Here is a 20,844-nt window from a genome sequence, read left to right as displayed (position 1 = left end):
TCTATTTGGTCAGAATAATTATACTTTATAAGTGTCAACAAGCATTTCGTTTGACCAGCCAATAGTAAAATACATCTACACATCCATACACCACTTTACTAAAAAAAAAAATTTCCCCCTTCAAAGCAATCCCGTTTACCTAAAAGAGAAAGTGACTAGCCATTACGCTAGATGGCTGCAGATGCAGTGAACTTACAGTCCAAAGCACTGCACAAAAAGCATAAAATTTTAGAATGCCGAAAATTATTATGGAAAATTTTAAATCAATCATTAATTCTATTAATCAAATATTCTGTGGAATTTTGGACTTTTAATTGTTCTTTATACACCAGTCACGCTTACTTACGTGTCAACGACTTAATTAACTACCTATTTTTAAAAACAAATTGAAACAAACATGGTGTCTTTCTGTTCTCACATCTCTGCTGAGGCACGTTATATAGTTGCACACATCTATGAACTTCATAAATCTATGGCACCTTCAACTGTTATGTTTTGATTGTATAACGTACTTTGTTTACAGATGTGACGAGAACATTAAATATTTTCACGTGTAATTTATTTTATAGTTAGAGATGAATAATATTCCACAGAAGTTCAAAAAATAATTCATATGTGAATTGAACGTGAGTTGAGCCATTTCATGCTGCAGTTAAGTTGTAGTGAAGGACTATTTTCGTAAAGGGTTTTGCTACACTGCCGGTACCGGTACCGGTACCAGCACCGGCACAGACATTTTAGCTGCGGTTCTCGGTGCCGGTTAAAATGCTGAGAACCGTAGAAACCGAGAACCGGTACCGACCCATCCCTAAAATAAAGGTAACTTGTATAAAACTAAGATGATTTGGGGAAAAAAATGGATTTGTTTTTGGCAAAATAATTAGAGGCACTGGAAAATAGCGTTTATAATGGCTGTTCGTAGCATTTATATTTTGCCATATAGCATTTATATACAGGAGAATCCCGTTATAGCGAGCACGGTAATAGCGAGAACACAGCTATAACGAGGTCTTTTTGAGGAATTTACGGCGTGATCACGTGAAGTGCGCCTTGGTTATTTGTCTGCTTTAGCTTCACACCTCTCGCTCGCCACTAGACATCTTGCCGTTGACACCTGTCACATTCTTCAGCCTTGCAGTCGCCACCTAAGTGCGTGGCTTTAAAAAAAAGAATCCCGTCCTTTCTTTCTTTTATCAAACTTCCGCTTGGCTTCCAGGCCAAGGTATGCTCGACTCGAATAAACCAAGCATATACATATGCTTGTACGCATTTCTTATTATTTAGAAAATAGACAAAATCTATTTTTTCTCTCCATGAAACAACAATGCGCACTTTTTTTAAAAAATATAAATGCTCTTAATTAATTTGTTGACATTTTCATTAACGAATAATAACATTGTTTATAACTATGTTAGGCCAAAAACGTCAGAGCCGTCTTTATACTTGTTGCTAATTGATCACGTTGATAATACACAAATATTTATAAACTTGTTTGGAATTATTTCAGTCGTGACACATTTACAAACACGTCACGTTATTTATTTTACTATCTGACAAATAGTAGGCATTACCGTATTTATTTCCGAATCGCTAGGACAGTTTTCTCGTAACTAAAGCTTGAAAAGCTTTATACCATCAAAAAATATTTAGTTACACAGCTAAAACGATACTCGTATGACACTGTTTAACTTAACAATACTGATTTACACAAGAAATTAAAACAATACTTAATTGAAAGAACACCATTTTGTTAGCTAATATGGCCTGTGGCGCGGTGTACAATAAGCTCAAACACTTTTGTGTTTCCATCTGCCCAAATACTCCCTTACTAGATGGCAGCAAATCAGCTGGCATCAGGAGCAGGTGGGTCCCTACCACCGCAACTAACCTATCCCTACCGCATGGCAGGGTTCATCTGAGCCGCACACTACCATGTGGAGCCCGCTCAAGGGAACGGGGTTCGACAATTTATCCGCACCTTTCACAAACTTTTAGCGTCAGCAGTTGTTTCCCAACTATGTTTTACGAAAACGTTGCATCAAAATTCAGCCTTGAAATTTTACTCCCATTGCGCCCAAAGAAGTTTCAATTCAAAAATATTGTTTGAAACATTTTTGTGTTAATAATTTGTAGAAGTAAAAAAGGCAGCTCTCAAACAGAATAACCTGCACCCGGTTTATTAAGAGCCTGTTGGAATTGTAAACCTTAAGAAAAACTAAAACTAAATGCCATTTAGCGAAACATGTCTAGCATAGAATTGGGATTAACATTACATTTAAGAAAGAAAATTTTTGAAGAGTAAACAATAAACTAGCACACCATCATGAGTAATTAATATTTATGGATGAAAATGAGATGTGTTCTTCACTTTTTTTTGTAGGCAGTTATAAGTAATGAAACACCCTGATTTAGTCATATTTTTTAGCTCTTTTTTATGGACTGTCAAGATCAAGTTTATTGATCTGATTTTGCTCTTTGTTATGTTTAAGGCTACTTGGATCTAATCAGGTTTACTTGGTAGTTTATTTGTTACATTGAATTTGGGAAGAGATGGAAACAATGATGCCACCTTGGTTCAAAACATTTAGGCCATAATTTTTTTTAAGTGTGGTTATTAGAGCAGAATAATAATTCTTGAAGTTTATAGCGACTGACAGTTACAAACATTTTTTCGTGTGATCTCTACTTTCACAACGATTACCTAAATTTAAAATAACGAAAGAATAAAAAATATGGCACAAGCACCTTTGAAACCAATATGATGTCTTCCTAGTTTCTCTCATATATTGGTAGTACTGTATTTTGCCAGTTGGAATATTAAGATTTCTGGTTTGCATGACAAAGGATAACAATAATTTAGAGGATGCAAGTGAAATTTGATTTATAAAATAAAGTATGTTAAAAGTAGACTATAAAGAATAAATAAGATAGATACATTTGATTTGTAAGAAAAATATAAGTGCAAAAAATGCAGGAACAGAAAAAGATAATATATCTCTGCCATCACAATTTTGATGCCAGCATCAATTAGGCTTTCTTAAAAGAAAGTTTGAGGTTAGCTCAAAAAATACTTAAACAAAATAAAGTCTTTGGAGGGTGGAAAGAGTGTAATCTTTTTTCTGTTTCTATTTATTGTTTTATTTGTCTCTTCAATTTATTACAATATTCATTTGAGTAAACTTAACATTTTTTCCTCAACATTTTCTTGGATTAGCAGGTATACTTCAACGATATTCCAATTACCCAGATATATTCACATCATGAAATATTATTTCAGATGTACTGGAAAGTGTATCTAGTATGTCAAATACTAGTTCAAAGAAAATTATTCATTTACTATGAATAGAGTAGTTGCGCAATAATTTATTATTAATTTTTATTATTTTTAATTAAGTTTAAATTTTTAATTTTTTTTTTTTCAGTCATCTATGCAATTTTTTTCTCTACTGTTTTGAAAGATAGTTTTGATCACTAGTGTGTTCAAATGCAGAGTATGCTTTGTGTTTTTGATATTGCTTATAAATGTTTACATATTATCATTTTTGTGTTGAATTTAAAGTCCTCGAAATTGGTATTTTACTTTGCATGTATGAATTTCCAGAAAACAACCACTAAAATGGTGTTTCATTAAAGACATCTGTTTGGGAAATAAGAGATGGTGCTGTTGTCTCATAGTTTTTGACTACAACACAAGTGTTATTTTGGTAGGATGCATTCAGGCAAGTATTAGGCAAAACGTTTTGATGGAAAATAAAATTTTCTTCATTTTATATTTGTTTGATGCTTATTAAATGGGGAAATCTAATACCTGCAAAACTTTTAAAAGAGGGTTAATTAGTTTAATGGTATAGTAAACTTTTGGTGCTATTTTATTCCAATGTTTTAGGTGCGAAAACATCTTAAACAGTGTACTCTTAAATGGGTTTTACTATACTTGTGACATTAGTTTTTTCAGAATTTCGCAACTAGAATAAAAGGGAATATGAAGTTTTGAATAAACATGTTTTAAAAATAACATCTAACTTATCTGTTCCATTTGATTTATATTCTTATAAAGTATTCATCGGGTTTAAGTTTTTTTTAACTACTTGGTACAGCAGAACCTTCAAAGCCACGTGCACCCAAAGGTGAAGGGTCACCCAAGAAGGGCAAGAAGAAGAACCCGTGGGAGTCGGACAGTGACAGCGAAGGTGGCAAGAAGAAAAGGAGGAAGAGGAAGGGCAGCGACGACAGCTCAGATGAGTCTGCGCTGTCAGAGGTCGACTCGTTCGTTCCGCCAGCCAGGACCACGTCTCGCAGATCCGTGGCTGGTAGGATCCGTCAGCACTGAATTTGTTTAGCACTGAAATGTTATTGAAAACATGATATCATAAATTTGACAAAACTTCAATTGAATTTCAAAAATTGTATGTATAATGATGGTCAATTCATAGAATGCTGTTAATTTAGCATAAATTTGGTACAAAAAATTTATCAACTAAATGGATTGGAAAAAATTGTTACATTGATTGATCTTTCATCTCTTTTTAGTATGCTAACAAGTTTTTACATTAATGATGTTATTACATTTTTTAAACACAAAATTTTCTGATTTATTTTATAATTTTTCTGAGTAGTTAGCTTCCCATGCTTACTACTAATGATTTTATTGTATAAGTGCATCTTGTGTCAGTAAAATGAGACTAGTTTGATAAAATAGATTTAAGAAAATTTAGATTTTATATATGTTGAATAATACACTTTTTTATGATTAAATACAATGTATTAAAGTAAAACCATAAAATCTTGTCCATAACAATAGCTTTTTTTCCATTTTCTTGTTTGAACTTGCTCTAAACATGAGGGGGAAAAACTTTAAAGAATGTGCGTTTTAAAACACGAGTTTTAATAAAAGTTTTTGTGGAGTTTGCTTATCACAAAAATAAAAGCAAAAAAGATTTTAGGTGTTTTTTTTTTTTTATCTCAATAACTAGGTCTTTAGAGATGGTCTGAAAAACATCCCAGGCATTTTTTCCTGATGAAACATTATGGAAACTATGATATACTTAAGTCGAGATGGACTGAAAATCGAAGTATGGTCGCCAAACTGTGTTTCAAATGTTTACTACATGACGGTTGTTTTTCCACTCCTATTTTAGGCCCATTTGTTGTCCAGATTTTCTGCTGATGTGTTAAACCAAATTATAATGAAAAAAAATTATTACTATAGTGTCAGATGTTTAGTAAATTTGCTTTCAATGAACTGCAAATATATTTTTCTTTTTCTATATTAGAAAATCCATCCTTAAATATGTTATGGAAATTGAAATACATGTGTTGAATTCACTCACAAAAAACACACACACACAAACAAATACAGACACAGACATTCTACACTTTTGCTTCTGTGCACGCAGGCTTAAGGTAATGGAACCTCTGAGATCATCACTTGCTCCATTTACTGACTCAGTGCTCATGAATTTGGGTCATGCCATGGTGTTGGGATCGAACCCACTACCCTTACCACATGAGCAGAGATTGCAGCCAGCGATAACCCCCCATTGGTGTGGGAATTTATAGTCTGTCCATCACCTGTGTTGTGGCTGATGTGTTTTGTTTTGCCTTGGCAGTGCCCAAGAAGTACACCTTTGACAGCGAGGATGAAGACAAGGATGACGACGATGACGAGTTGGTGCTGCACGACAACGAGTTGGATGACGGCCACGTGCCAGTCAATGACGACAACCTCGAGTGAGTGTACAAGGGTCCGTGATGACTGCAGGGTCTGTTTAAAGATATTCAATGACATTGTACGTATGGTTGGTAGAACTGTGAAATTTGTATTAATGATATAAGTCATTAATTAATGCTGTCAAATAACACAGCCCCCCGGCCCCCCACCCACACCCAGCACCCTGCCCATGCCCTGCCCTGCCCCGCCCCTTCTTTTACAGAGGGCAGTGACAGTCCCCACGGCCTAGGGTTAGCGTGAAACCTCTGCAGCATCAACACCATCAGAAAATGTTAAATTTAAGCCTCTCTCTTTCTCTCTCTCTGTCTCTCTCTCTCTCTCTCTCTCTCTCTCTCTCTCTATATATATATATATATATATATATATATATATATATATATATATAGAGAGAGAGAGAGAGAGAGAGAGAGAGAGAGAGAGAGAGAGGAGAGAGACTGAAAAATTATGTGATATAACAATCTTACTTACTTCATGTGCACGGGAAATCAAAGTACATAGCAATAGATTTATCCTACAAACTCATTACTAGCATGTTTCATATCTAATACGATGTACTATAATTATGGACATGAACTTTTCAGTAAATGAAATTTCTCGAAAGTGGTAAAACAAAAACTAAAAAGTGTTTTAAAAAAAAAAATGAAAAGCGGTGGAAAAAATATTATACTCTCACGTCACTAAAAGCCGACTATTTACAATAAAACACTTATCTTTCAGCACAGATCCATATTTTTAAGCAGTGTTTGAATTCTGTACACATTATTTTGCCACTAATAAGTCACTTAATCACTGTAATGTTATTTTACGCCCTTAACAAACTGACACAACACAACATGCATGTACACATCAAACTGATTTGAATCTTAATCAATGATGAGCTTGAATAAAAAAATTTTTGTTGAAACTGTTTTTTTGCCAGCAAAAAGTTTAGAAATGTCACTAAGACCTGTTAAAAGAAAACATAGTAATTATCTCTGTGTTTTCCTCCAGTAAGTTGTGCCGCCTATCTGTCACAACTGTACCATAGGAAGAAAAACACCTCTCTCTGTCAACGTTCGAACATGGCAGCCAAACAGCTCTCAGTGCAGCACAAACAAAAGCAGGAAAGTCATGCCTCATGGAAAGAAGCACTTCTACAACATCAGGCTGTTTCTTTTCTGCCTCTACTTTAACGATTTCCTTAAATTGTGTGTAACCACAATGTCGGATGGTGTCAAGACAGTAAGTTCATGCCAGGAAGGGTTTGAAATGATTTGACCAAGCTGCTGTTCACGTCATTGAGGACAACACTAGAAGGGTCTTCCTGCAAGGATCTCTTGACGTTTGCTCTTGTAGCTTATCCATGGAAAGTGATGCAGTACGCTGGAGTGTCTGCTTTACTTCGGCCTGTAGAACTTTGCTTCCTAAATCTTCTAGTAAAGGAGCAGTTTCAGATTCAAAAATCCCATTTGCTGCTACTGAAAAACCATCTTTCAGTTTCGAAAGTTTACCACAAAGAATATGGCTGGTTGGATATGAAGACCCCTCCAGACAGTCTATAAGTTCCATCAACTGTGCGGCATATTCTCGAACAAACACGGCTTGGATGTGTACTTTCTGAATATCTGATTTCGGAATAGCATTGAAAAACTCTACTCTCGCATTTGGTGAGTTTTGCATTTCATTTGAACCGAAAAACTCAACTAAGTAGAAACAAACAACACTGACTTGAACCAGCTGTTCCAGCGAGTGAGGACTGGAACAGATAACTGACAAATTTTCTTGTCAGGGCCTGAATATTTCTGTGTCAGAAACTGTGTGTAAAGATGTTTGCGTTTCCTAGTATTCTGAAACGCTGCCTTGCACTTAAAAACTGTATTGTTGAGTTCAGTACAAACTTTCGGCCAGATATTGCCTACAATGCAGAGCTTATGAGCCCAGCACTGCACATGAAATACTTCGTCACCCAGAATGACTTTGAGACAGTCACTACACTTGGACATGTAACGAGCCCCATCAATGACAAAAGCAACTACTGAATCGTAGCTAACATCATACTTTTTCGAAGAATCTAGTACAGCTCTGGAACAATGGGTAGAATTGGCAGCTTCTAGGAAATGAACACCAACAAGAAAAACTTTGAGACGCATTTGGTTCCATGAGGCGGAAAAGTACAACAAAGACGCACTTCCCTCTCTTGTCTGTGGTCTCATTAGCCAAAACCGCTAGATATTTTCCAGCAATTTCAGCTCTAATGGTGGCAAATCTTTTCTCAGCTGCTATTGGTACGTACTTTTCGCTCAATGTTCTGACTGTTGGCAAATCTCCAGCCCTTGAAAAATAATCCCCAATAAATGTAGCTATTTTAATTCTACTATTACTGAAAGAGATAAAAAATGATGCTAGTATCTGTTGGCTTGTAACAATTTGAAAGTATCAAACCCAATTTGCAATAATTAGTAAATACATACAGCCTGATCTATAGAGGCTGTAGAAGAATTTTCGACAAAAAACATATTTACAACTAACCTTCAACAAATTCATGCATCCAGTCTCTGATGCTAGGTTCCTGTAGTTTCTCAAGAGAAATATTTGCCTTCATAAATGCTGTTGTAGTCTTGAGTGCAAAATTATCCACTGCATCTTTTCTTTTGTTAACAACCTAGAAACTGCTACCAATTGTTTGCTGAAGGATGGCCTTTTTTGCACTTTAAATTCTTTTATTATTGATATGATTTTCACTTTTTATATGTTTTACTATAGTGTGTCTTCTTTCCCAACTCACACATGTTACAGAACTTGCAAAACAAAATCTTTCTGTCACTGGAATGAAGGCCTTCAGCAGAGAACTCATTTGCTCGATCAAGGCAGACTCTACAACGTTTGGCATTTATGCCGATTTCTACCATACACGAAATCGCAATCACAACTTGTAACAAAACAAGTTATTATATGTGACGAGCCTAGTAACACCAACCTTTCACACAAACGTTAAAGGGAATTCAAAAAATTAATAATGCGAAAACATGTTTGTAAACATTGCACGCAGCCCTAAAAATACAGCATCCATAGGGATCAGTAAACGGTAACTACCGCTGATTAGTTAACAGGTTATTCACGTTTGCACTTTGCAGCGAAACATTACAAAGGCAGCACGTTTTAAAATAATATTAAAAAATTTTACCGTGAATCTCATTTTCCTTTAGATAAACTTTTTTTTTTGCCTCGCCATTTTAAGACTACGTCCAAAAACTTTATTTCCCGAATGATACGAAGTTGAAATCCATTACATTGTAAGTTAGATTATTACAGTTTAATTATTTAACACAAAAAAAATTTTCTATGTGTTAATTCCATTTCAAACACAATTTCAATCTTCATAAAATTATGTCTTGTCTTCGTATGAGAATGAAAATCCAGCCAGGCTCTTCTGGCATCAACATCATAAATGTTTGGTTACGTTGATGCCTGTATAGAGATCGTGAACGTAGCGTGATATCGATAGTTCTCTTTGGATGCACAGCGCGCTCTCTGTCTCCAGCCAAGTAAACTACATTTGAAAGCCCAGAATGCACTCTTTTGTGGTTAGTATGTACTACGATGCCGATAGGGCACGGTACGTTTACGTTAGTAAGTTACGTTGTTTAACACTCTGGTGAATGTTTTCATTTTCAATTTAATTAATATGAAGTATGTTTTTGTTGAATGCCTCATTAATTTTAATTGTTTAACATACTTTTGTATTCTGTGATTATTAAATAAACGTAATTTCTGCAGCAGTTCTGTTATGAAAAAAAAACCTCAACATAAATGCTTTTCTAACTTCAAATTTCGTGAATAGATTCTAAAATTGTAAACATTTCGCGAAAACCCATCAAAACTATAAAATTCGCGTTTCTGCGAAGAAATTTCGTGATCGCGAAAAGTTCATGTCTCTAACTATAAAATGATTAAAATTTAGAAAATTTCTATTATTATATTTTCTAAACTTTATACAAGCTAGCATAAAAAAAAGAAATTCCAAGAAAAAGTATGTTGTGGTGTGGGTCGCAATATAAAATTACTGTATAAGTCTTGAAAACACTTGCTAGATTTAACAGTTTAAAATTAAATTTTACAAGTTTAATGCAGTACAGTTAACTAGAGCTCACGATGTGTTAAGCTGCACCCTGAGGAAAATTTCACATATCACATGTGTTATAGCCATTCCTGCACAATGTTATCGGTGTAAATTATTTTATATCCTTGTGGGTTCATGATAGGGGCAGGGGTTACACTTACTTGCATATTCTGCACGTCGACTGCCAATATTTCACCTATACAATACAGAAAATTGCTCCCACAATTTTCCTAAGTGATAATGCCCGGCAATTCCTTGCCTGACACGTAATGGCAAATTTTCTCAACATCAGGTCACAACCACCGACCCACTGGCATACGTGATGAATTTACGTCTTTGTAACACTTGAGGAATCATGTCGTTGCATAGTGCACTATTTGCATTCCACAGGTTTATATATTTTGCATTTACTTTCGTTTCACAAAAGACACAGGTTGCCCATTGCTTCCATATCACGCTTGGAGAAGTGAATGCAAATTAAACTCCGTACCACTAACGTATTTTTTTGGAGCCGTGTGGCATGCGTGACCTTTTCTCACCTGTGCCCAGGCGGGCACTGCAAAACACACAAAACACACACCGCCTCTCCTTTTCCTTCCACAACTTAAGCGCACGAAAAAAATTACAAATAACACAAGTTAAAACTTAAACTAAATTAAATTCTCCTATGTTCTGGTTCTTTCTGGAGCTCATCACTATGTTGCTAACCTGACTCATTCTTCCAAAAAAAATTTACCAGCTGTTATGTGTGTGTGTGTGTGTGTGTGTTTTTTTTTATATACGCACACAACTCATGTTTTTTAAAAATTAGAAAAAATACCATGAATAAAATAAGGTTTAAAAATAGGTCTGTACGAATTCAGTTTTTTTAGTTTGGATTGAATACGAATATCAAATTATACACAAATATGAGTATCAATTTTGAATAGTACGAATGAGAATTAGAATCTCATTATAAAAAAATATCATGCAACAACTTCATAAAATTAGACAAATACTAAATTGAAAGGTTGTTTAAGTCAGCTATAATAATTATATGGAAAATGTTTGTTAAAATATTTAAATTATGAAATGATTCTTTTTTAGTTATGTAACTAACCTAACTTAACCTAACCAACCAACCAATCTTTCATTTCAGTTTCTATTCACCTTAATTTGCACAACCTGCTACCAGAAAATTTTTGTGAAACATAAAATCCTTTGCAATCTATTTTACGAAAAGTAAAACTTTTTTAAAAATGCTTTATTCCCAAATCAGTGATTGAATATATTTAAACCCTGGTTTTTCACGAGTTTTCGGTGTTAACGGCAGTCAGATAAATTGTATTGTAGTTCAGCAATATTACTGTCACGGCCTAATGTGTTGAATAACTGTTTTCATAAGGAATAGCCCAATTAAGTTTTATTACAGTTTTATTATTTATAGTGATGGTTCGAATCCCATTTTTCTCGAATCCGAATCTCCAATCCAAATCCCAAACAGTACCTCGAATCCAGTTCTCAAGGGTTAATTATAAAATAATTTATAAGTTAAGAGAAAAAATTAAACATTATGCAGAATTATTTAACCCTTTAAATTTTTATTTAAAAAACAAGGATTTTGACACGGTCTGGATCAAGACGATTCCGTTTTTGGTCACATATGTTTCCTGCAGTGCTGAACAAACGTTCAGAGAACACTGTCGCAGGTGGTGAACACAAATATTGTTTGGACAGTTTATGTAGCCTGGGTGAACACGCAGACTGAGTTTTCCAGTATTTGAGAATGTTTATTTCTGGGTTAACTGTAGGATCACGTAAGAATCTGGTCACTTCATCAATTGCTGTAGAATCCGACTTGGTGGATTTAAGGCATTCGGGCATTATCTGTGAGTACAGTGATTCATGTATCCACGGAAATCTGAAAACAAAATTCAACATCCGACGGAACAATATTTTGTAGTTACCAACTTGACATTTGTTTAAGTCCCAAATGAAGGTAAACGCTTTCCTGAAATATTTCATGGAAACTGAAAGGCACCATCTTGGCTTCAATGGTTTTAGGCCATAAGAAATATTGTAGTGTGTCTTTTAAAATCAAGCCTCACTAAAGCATAGTGATTAATATGCCCGAAGTTAAAAGTAATGGGGTTTTTTCTCTAGTTTACCCATTAAAATTTTTTATATTAATATTAGTTATTTTTTATATGGCTCAAAATGATTGGCTAACAAATTCATTGGTTGGCCATCATGGAATTCTCAGATAATACATATTTTAACGTTGGTAGTCTACACAAACCAAACTTGGTCCTAAAAAAATTCATAAATAGAACGTGTATCAGAATATTTAAAATTGAATTGCGATTAAAATAATAATTGTATAATGTATTAATTTTTGTCATTCATTATTTCATTGTTATTACTAGAGTCCCGTAAAAATGGTTTTATTTTTCCTTAAATTTCGTTTTGAAAAAATCAAATTTCGGTTTTATTTCGCTGTTTTGGTTTTTCATGTTTACTTTAACTTTTGAGAATGGTTTTATGACCTACAAGTTTTGCTTGGCTAAATAATAGTGGCACGGCGTATACTCGTATACTGCACTCTAAAGTCAACACTATTGGCAAATAAAAATTGTAGGCTTGAAACAGCTCGGCACGGCCCGGTGCCGCCTAGCGCGCTGCCTCGGCACGGCCCGGTGTCGCCTAGCGCGCTGCCTCGGCACGGCATGTCTCAACTTAGTATTCTTTTAATATTTCTTGCTGCTGTTCTTTGTCCCGTTGACGCCGTATTCACTTGCTCTGCGGTCGTATTGCATTTGCTGAGAAGTGTAGTTACGGCAGTTAAAGGTCACTGATTTTGCTTATCAATCGGCGTAGTGCCATGTGTTCATGTTTACGAGTAGTAGAGGTGTAAAAGTAACGAAAAAAAGTGTACCCGTATGTATTCGTTACTATAACAATTAGTACTCGTTACTATCGTGTCGCTACGTTACTCGTTACTTCTGATACCGCATAACATGCTATGTTATGTTGCAGCAACGAATCGAGTCGTATTGCGTACGCGTACAGTATGACGTCACGTAAATAATAATAAATAGAATATAAACAATTAACAATATTTGATAATTAACAGTTTTTGTTAACCAAGAAACAATTAAATCTCATTAGAGCGGTTTTATTATATTATCTCTTTTAAGATAAAAACAACAAAAAACGTGAAAATACGCGATAATAAATAACAAAAACATACATATTTCTAATTTGTAAAAAATACTTTCTTATAAACAGTAAAAAACTTGGACGACAAATTTCCATATTATACTTAATAAACAAACATCGTTCTTTGTAACGTAAATTCATCGAATATGCGCGCGCATGCGTAAAACATACGAAAAATGCGAGTAACGAAATCCAGCCGTGTGTAACGTTTCGTTACTCGATACTAGATGGCGCACCCGTTACTCAGTCAGTACCGAATACATACGGTTTGCTACACCTACAGCTCTAACGAGTAGGTTGCCAAGCCAGTCAAACGTAGTTGAAAGCATGAGGTTGTTAACTGTTCAACATGAAAGGAAGAATTAAAATTTTATATTTCTCTACAAGATTAATGTGTAAATACAGCGGGTTGAAAATCATGGCAGCTATATTGTGTTGAAAACATCGCCGGTATTTTTTATTAACTTTGTGTTGATGCTCAGGTACATTTTTCTCTTTTTAATTAGTTTATGATTGCAATTACTGCTTTCGTTTCAAATTGTAATGATTACGTGACGGGAATACTGTAAATCATTATTTACTTTCATTACTACAAAGCGGCCATGTTGAAACTTAGAAAAATGGCGATGTGCCGTCAACGTCGTGTTTACTTGTTTTCCGCGATGTCTTGCATGGGTGGTCTAATTCATTATTATCAGTTTTATTTCTCGATGCTGTGCGATTTAGGTGTTTTGTCACGAATTAAGGTAAATTGCGGTGTTATTTCGCGATATCGCGATTCGCGAAATTTCCGTGTCTCTAGTTATTACTACATGTGCGACCGTAACTTGTGATGAAAGTCGGCATTATTGTTGTATTACTAAGTAACAGATTTCTCGGTAAAGTTATTTTAAAAAAAAAAAAACAAGATTCATATTTAGTCTAGATCCTAAATGTGCTTTATTTTATTTTTTAGCATATTCTGAGAATACATATGTTATTTATGCCTTATTAATGCCAATGTAGCGACAATGCATCTATGTTCATGAATATAAAGTAAGTTTCCCAAATCAGTACATGCTTCATAATTTTTTTTATATAATAACAAATTAAAAGTACAATACAGTAGAACCTCGTTAATCCGTGATGCGCTAATTCGGGAATCGGATAATCCGGGACGATTTAAAAAAGAAGAAAAAAAATAGAAGTAAAAATTGTCAGCACTTAAAATTAACGTCACGCGGGCCGGCGGCCGGTAAACACTACAAGCCATCGCGTGGGCCGCCAAACTCTGCAACACGCTGTTTGTGTCGCCCCCCTTTCAGCTGTCACATTTGTCACTCTTTAAACTTGAGGGGGATGTCCTGATTTCTGCTTCCCATCTCAACGCACGGCTGGCGCCTGGCGTGTGACGTGTCTGGCTGGCATTCGGCTGTACGATTGGGGGGGGGGGGTGGGGCAAGGTCAGCACGATCTTATCTTTCTCTCTTCGGCTGTTGTAAATGACCGTGAACTAATGGCTAGGCAGTGCTGTATTTTTTTAAGCCGAGACACTAATTCAAAGACGGCCGGCCCTTACCGTGAACGGCCTTAACCCAGCTGCACGCCGGTGTCTGAGAAGCTTCACAAGACCTTCCGGGCTTTTAATCGCTAGTCCGTGAATTCTGTAATCCGTGATTATCTCGGTCCTGACCATCACGTATTAACGAGGTTCTACTGTACCTCAATAGGATGTGTTCCAAGGAAAACGTAAACAGGCCAAGTAAATTGTAAGCATTTAAGTTTTTAAAGTACTACATTTACATCAATATTTTTCCTCGAATCCCGAATCTTTTCCCTCGAATTTCGAATCTTTCGAATACTAGAGATTCGGTGGGATTCAAGGATTCGACCGGCCCATCCCTAATTATTTACTAATATTTACATTACTAATAAACAATTGTACTTAAAAATGTAAAAATAAATGATCACTCGCACTTAAAATGTTTATTCGCAAGTCACTCAATGTCTGTCAAGTTCCACAGTTCGCACTCCTCACTGGAGTTAAGCTCAACAGTGGATCGCCCCGTACCTCGTGCCTGTGCACACACGCACTCTCACACCATTCGGTTGCACTCTCTTGATCCTGTCGCTTCGCATTGCGCTACTCTTGAAGGGGTCTCTCACCCTCTTCGCCCATGTCGCACTTCTCTTCACTTTCGGAACTCTCGGAACTCGCTCTGAACCCCCGCGGAGGCTGGTATTGCTGCTTATATACCTGTGGCGCCCTTCTCGAACCGATGAGAGCGGCTGTGACGAGTCGCGTCATCCAGGGCCGACCCAACGCCCGAAACATTGAGAATGGCGATACTTATTCACGTTACTCCTCACGGCAGCCTCTGTAAGCCCGGAATTTCCAGACTGCTATATGTTACAATAGCCCAAGGCGGAACGATGCGCGGGGAGATGGCGTGGGTAACAAGATTCTTGTAATCCGGCCAGGCACACGTGGCATGCCTTACGTCAATGGACAGTGCGTTATGTCAGTGGCTGTGCAGAGCTGCCGGCCAGCTCTGAATCTGGCTTGCGTCGCGGTCCTGTCTGCATTCGTAACATGATAAACACAATTTTTGCAAATTTCATCTTGAATTTTAAATAATTACTTTTTTTATATATACTTTTGGGTCGCAAGTCTGTTTCGTCATAAATAGGTACAGCAAATAAATAAAATAAATACTGTATCACATGGTGTTAGAGCGGTTGTGACTAGTTATTTACACCGGTGAAACTATGACGATTACTTCTTTTAATGCCCATCTCTTCTTTTAATGCCCATCTCAATCAAGTGTCAGTGTTTTCTGGTGTTGTAGTCTATGGTTGTTTATGTTTATTTTTTTCCCACTATGGTGTGTTTGATGAATAGAATACAAATAATATTTTGTTTTCAAGTTTTAATGACAAATATAGCATGTGTTTTGAATTGTTTACGCAATTTTTTCAGTTGCTGTATAGTCGCACAATAGTTAAAAAAAAAGTCATACTTGTTGCATGTTACAACGTAGTTTATTGTTCATTTTTTGGTTATGAAGTCCCATTAAACATAAAAAAATAACAAATTACTTAATCTTACCAGTAAACGTGTGTGTATGACAAACTCACAAGGTATACTTTGTCAAGTGGTCGTAAGCAAACTAATATTCATTATTTCAAAATGTCAGTATTCGAGGTCAGATCGAAAGTGAATAGTTTATTATTCGTATTTGTATCCAAAAATTTGAATATTCGCACAGGTCTACTTAAAAAGGCAATTCAAAAATTAAATATATAAAATTGAAATTTAATGTTTATTATATTTTCATTTTTGCAGTACTAATTGTAGAAAATTCATGGCTTTTGCTAGGTTTGTGTGACATGCCTTGCTTGTTCTTTTTCTATTTTAGTGATGCAGTTGCAGAATCACAGACGGTCATTGACGTTAGTGATACAGACAGTGATTTTGATGCCCCAAAATCGAAGGTGAAGTCTAAGAAAGGTAAGCCGAACAATAAAATAATTTTTGCTGCAGTGTGTTCAACTTAAAAAATCAATTCCATTTTTTCTCCTTCTGGTTTGAAACAGCCATGTGGTTAGGTTATATGTTTCTTTTACTGAAAAAAATGTATATATTAGTTTTTTTATTATTGTTTATTTTTTATTTTTTTGCAGGCGCAGTACCTCTAAATACGTCCGAGTCAATGTTTGACTCATTGGTTGGCAGCAGTTCAAAGGAAGACAAGCCTGAACCTAAGAAAAAAGGTCAGTTTTATATTATTTTTGAAATGATTAATGTTTTGACTTTCAACTTTCCTCTCTTTTTCGAGATTGAGTACATTAAAATAAAAGCATAAAAGGAAATTATGTTATTTGATAGTTTCCTGGTAAGTATAGCATCATTTTTCCGCTATTTGGGTTAGTTTTGAAAATTAACACACCTGAACATCATTTGGCATTTTGAGAACCTAGTCTATCAGTTTGTCATTCCGCATTACGTACATAGAAAGCCCTTGTGTGTGTCTGGTGACACACATCCGACAGTCTGTAGTATTGCAGGACAGTGCCTTCCCCAATTTTTCTTTAAGTTTTTATGAATAATATGTTTTAACAGTAATACAGTATATAAGTTGTTTAAATAATTTTCAGGCATCATACATAACCTAACTGTGGTAAATCATCGAAACTTACAATAATTGATCTTTTCAAATAACTTTGATGATAATATTTTACCGTTTATAATTGTTTTCCAGGTTAATACGTATTTGTGTTTGCTTATGTTTTATGAATTACTCAATTAATTACCGTTTTTAATATTTGTGTATTGTTTAAGCCTACATATTTGCTTTATTATGAAACAGCCATGTAACTGTAAATTTACAGAATTCCACATAAATAATTAAGTTTTTATATGTTTTAAAATGGTTTTTAAGCTTTAAATATTATGTTTATATGCGTAAATGCACGGTAACATATTTTTCTTTTGTAATTTTTTTTGTGGGATGATGCAATCATGAGAGCCAGTTGCGTGGCAGTTAGTGAGAAAGAACGGCGTGCGTCGACACAGTGACGCTGAGGTGATAAAACGATAATGATGCAACCGGTGTAAGGCAGAAACAGAGCAACTAGCGTGAGAAAATATTTTGGGAGTCTCCCGATTTTGATTTTGATTTGAAAAGAGACAGATCAAGGGCAGCCCCGAGTTATGTGTGTACAGGGTTTTTTCATGTATTGTAATTTGTTCTGTGATTTGCTGGTGTTGGAAGGAGTGTTTGATACTGTGCTGTGATTGGCCGAAAGTTGCGTCATGGTGCATTTCTTGGTCTCTCCTGAGACCCGTGTGTCGTTTTTAGAGGTGTAAAAGTAACGAAAAAAAGCGTACCCGTATGTATTCGTTACTATAACAATCGGTACTCGTTACTATCGTATCGTTACTCGTTACTTCTGATACCGCATAACGGCATAACATGCAACGAATCGAGTCGTATTGCGTACGCGTACAGTATGACGTCGCGTAAATAATAATAATTAGAATATATACAATTAACAATATTTGATAATGAACAGTTTTTGTTAACCAAGAAACAATTAAATCTCATTAGAGCGGCCTTATTATATTATCTCTTTTAAGATAATAAAAAAACGTGAAAATTCGCGATAATAAAAAAAACAAAAACATACATATTTCTAATTTGTAAAAAATACTTTCTTACGTTGTTTCTGCTCCAATCTCAAACTTTGTCTACACGCACAATACCTTTAATAAACAGTAAAAAAACTTGGACGACGAATTTCCAAATTATACTTTACTTAATAAACAAACATCGTTCTTTGTAACGTAAATTCATCGAATATGCGCGAGCATGCGTGAAACATACGAAACATGCGAGTAACGAAATTAGAGGTGTAAAAGTAACGAAAAAATGTGTACCCGTATGTATTCGTTACTATAACAATTAGTACTCGTTACTTTCGTATCGTTACTCGTTACTTCTGATACCGCATGACATGGCACATGCTATGTTATGTAACAGCATCAAATCGAGTCGTATTTCGTACGCGTACAGTATGACGTCACGTAAATAAAAATAAATCGAATATAAACAATTAAAAATATTTGATAATTAACAGCTTTTGTTAACCAAGAAACAATTAACTCTCATTAGAGCGGCTTTATTATAATATATATTTTAAGATAAGAACATAAAACGTGAAAATACGCGATTATAAAAAACAAAAACATACATATTTATAATTTGTAAAAAATACTTTCTTACGTTGTTTCTGTTCGAATCTAAAACTTTGTCTACACACACAATACCTTTAATAAACAGTAAAAAACTTGGACGACGAATTTCCAAATCATACTTTTATTAATAAACAAACATCGTTCTTTGTAACGAATACGCGCGCGCATGCGTGAAACGTACGAAAGATGCGAGTAACGAAATGCATTCGTGTGTAACGTTTCGTTACTCGTTACTAGATGCCGCACCCGTTACTCAGTAACGAATACATACGGTTTGCTACAGCTCTAGTCGTTTTGGTTTTTTCGTCATCTACTACACATCGGCTGAGGAGGTGGGTAGTTGAGTAGGTGGTTCAAAACATAATGATATTATGAATATTTAAAGAGTCAATTTCGCGGCTGTGGTCCGGGCATCACCGGTTTATAATCAACTTTTTTTTTTGTCATAAATTAGAATTTAGTGACTACAGTTATTGGTAATCACCCAAAACATGACTTAGTAAAATCCTCATTGTTTCCGAGGACATATTCCTTCGGCATTGTACCGAAAAGTTGAGTGCAATTGCGGGACTTAACTTCGAACTGTTTTTAATATTCAATTTTCGGCCAGTCAGTGTATGATTCAAATTAATGAAGCTTATTCGTTGTAAGGAAAATACTGTTTCAACTTGTAAATGTTGTGGTCGCCAGAGGGTGGCAAATGTCTCGTGAATTCGTAAGGTATAAATAAATAAACAGTGAAAAACATTTTTGTGTACGAGAGACATCATTGAAATTCAACATCGTCCATAACTAATCTTCTGAGGGAAACATAACCTCACTTTTTTCAGCATCCGAGCATGCAAGTGTATCCTGTAAGTTATCCTTCAAAGACCAAAACGTGAAATATCAGTCATTTGGGAATCTTTCGTTGTATCTTGAGTACATCCACATCCTTACAACCCACAGAAAAATATGCTTAAAAATATGTAAGCAACCTGGAGTAAGTAGCTTTTGTCTTAATTATAATATTAGTTATGATTTTATTGTTTTGATATTTCAGCAGAGGAAAAAAATTTCTCTAGATTCATTCATTCTTTACTGGTAAACCTTTTGTTGCTTTTCTTATGATTTTGCTAGGTTCAATTGTTACACAAATGGTCAACATCTTTTGAACAGGTATACCAGCCCCTCAAAGTTCAATTAGTGTGGTTTACTGTAGCACTATCATATATTGGAAGTAGCTCTCTTTTTCATCTACATTAATTTTTATTTCTAGTCATGCACAATGGCAATTATACTAGTAACATTAAACACAGTGCAACAAATTAATAATATAAGGAATAATATAAGGAATCAGAAAAAATACTCTGCCCTTTCCTGAAAATAAATGCATTCATCATTTCCTTTTTACTTTAGTCCGTTTGACGTAGAACAGTGGTTTATGTTGCACGTAAATATCTTGTACGCCCAACCCCGAGTGTTCGTGCAATGTTTATATTATGCCATCCTGCAAGTCAGCAGCAACTTTGGTGAGAGAGGCCAGAAACTTGCATGGTTAGTTCACCTCATGCCATCCAGGATGCGCTAGTGAAAAGTCACTTGGCTAACTATTCATGGCACACATGCATTTAGTGAACAACAGTGTCAGGAATTACATTAATGGGTTAAATATATTTCTTCTTAATAGAAAAAATTAAGTTTATGATTCTTAAATCAAGTTATAATTGAAACATATCTTTTGTATTAATAACAAACATTACTCTTATTTTGTAACTAAAAAAATTTAGCGCCTATTTAGTAAGGAAATGTTATGTCATAGACCTGGTATGTAAACATGCAGCCTGTGATTTTTTATAGTATATTTTGATTTTAAGATTTTTGTTCTCCATATGTAATTCAGTTTTTTAAATGTATTTAGACGTATAATTAATAGTGTAAATTGACTGTCAGAAGCAGTATCATGGTTAAAATATGTAGGACAAACACACTTCCATTGTTGGAAAACAAATATACACGTATTTTGTTTAACGTACTCACTTATTGGAAAAACATTTTTGGTTAGCACTTTTGATTATCACTCTGTTTTCCCTAAACGAA

At 35.0% G+C, this 20,844-nt stretch overlaps 1 protein-coding gene across 3 annotated transcripts in view; it reads left to right on the top strand.

Annotated features, from left to right (window-relative positions):
- LOC134540437 (DNA topoisomerase 2) overlaps positions 1-20,844 on the top strand; it is a 132,864-nt gene that overhangs the window by 107,581 nt on the left and 4,439 nt on the right. For 2 of the 3 annotated variants that reach the window (XM_063383190.1, XM_063383199.1), the window contains exons 22-25: positions 4,098-4,310; positions 5,610-5,730; positions 16,427-16,518; positions 16,692-16,781. In XM_063383190.1, the coding sequence (XP_063239260.1) occupies positions 4,098-4,310; positions 5,610-5,730; positions 16,427-16,518; positions 16,692-16,781 (516 nt within the window). The remainder of the gene's footprint in view (positions 1-4,097; positions 4,311-5,609; positions 5,731-16,426; positions 16,519-16,691; positions 16,782-20,844) is intronic. The other variant, XM_063383207.1, reaches the window with a different exon arrangement.

This window comes from Bacillus rossius, chromosome 1 (genome assembly GCF_032445375.1).
Source record: "Bacillus rossius redtenbacheri isolate Brsri chromosome 1, Brsri_v3, whole genome shotgun sequence".
NCBI classification, from domain to species: Eukaryota; Metazoa; Arthropoda; class Insecta; order Phasmatodea; family Bacillidae; genus Bacillus; species Bacillus rossius.
This window is presented reverse-complemented; position numbering and strand designations above follow the sequence as displayed.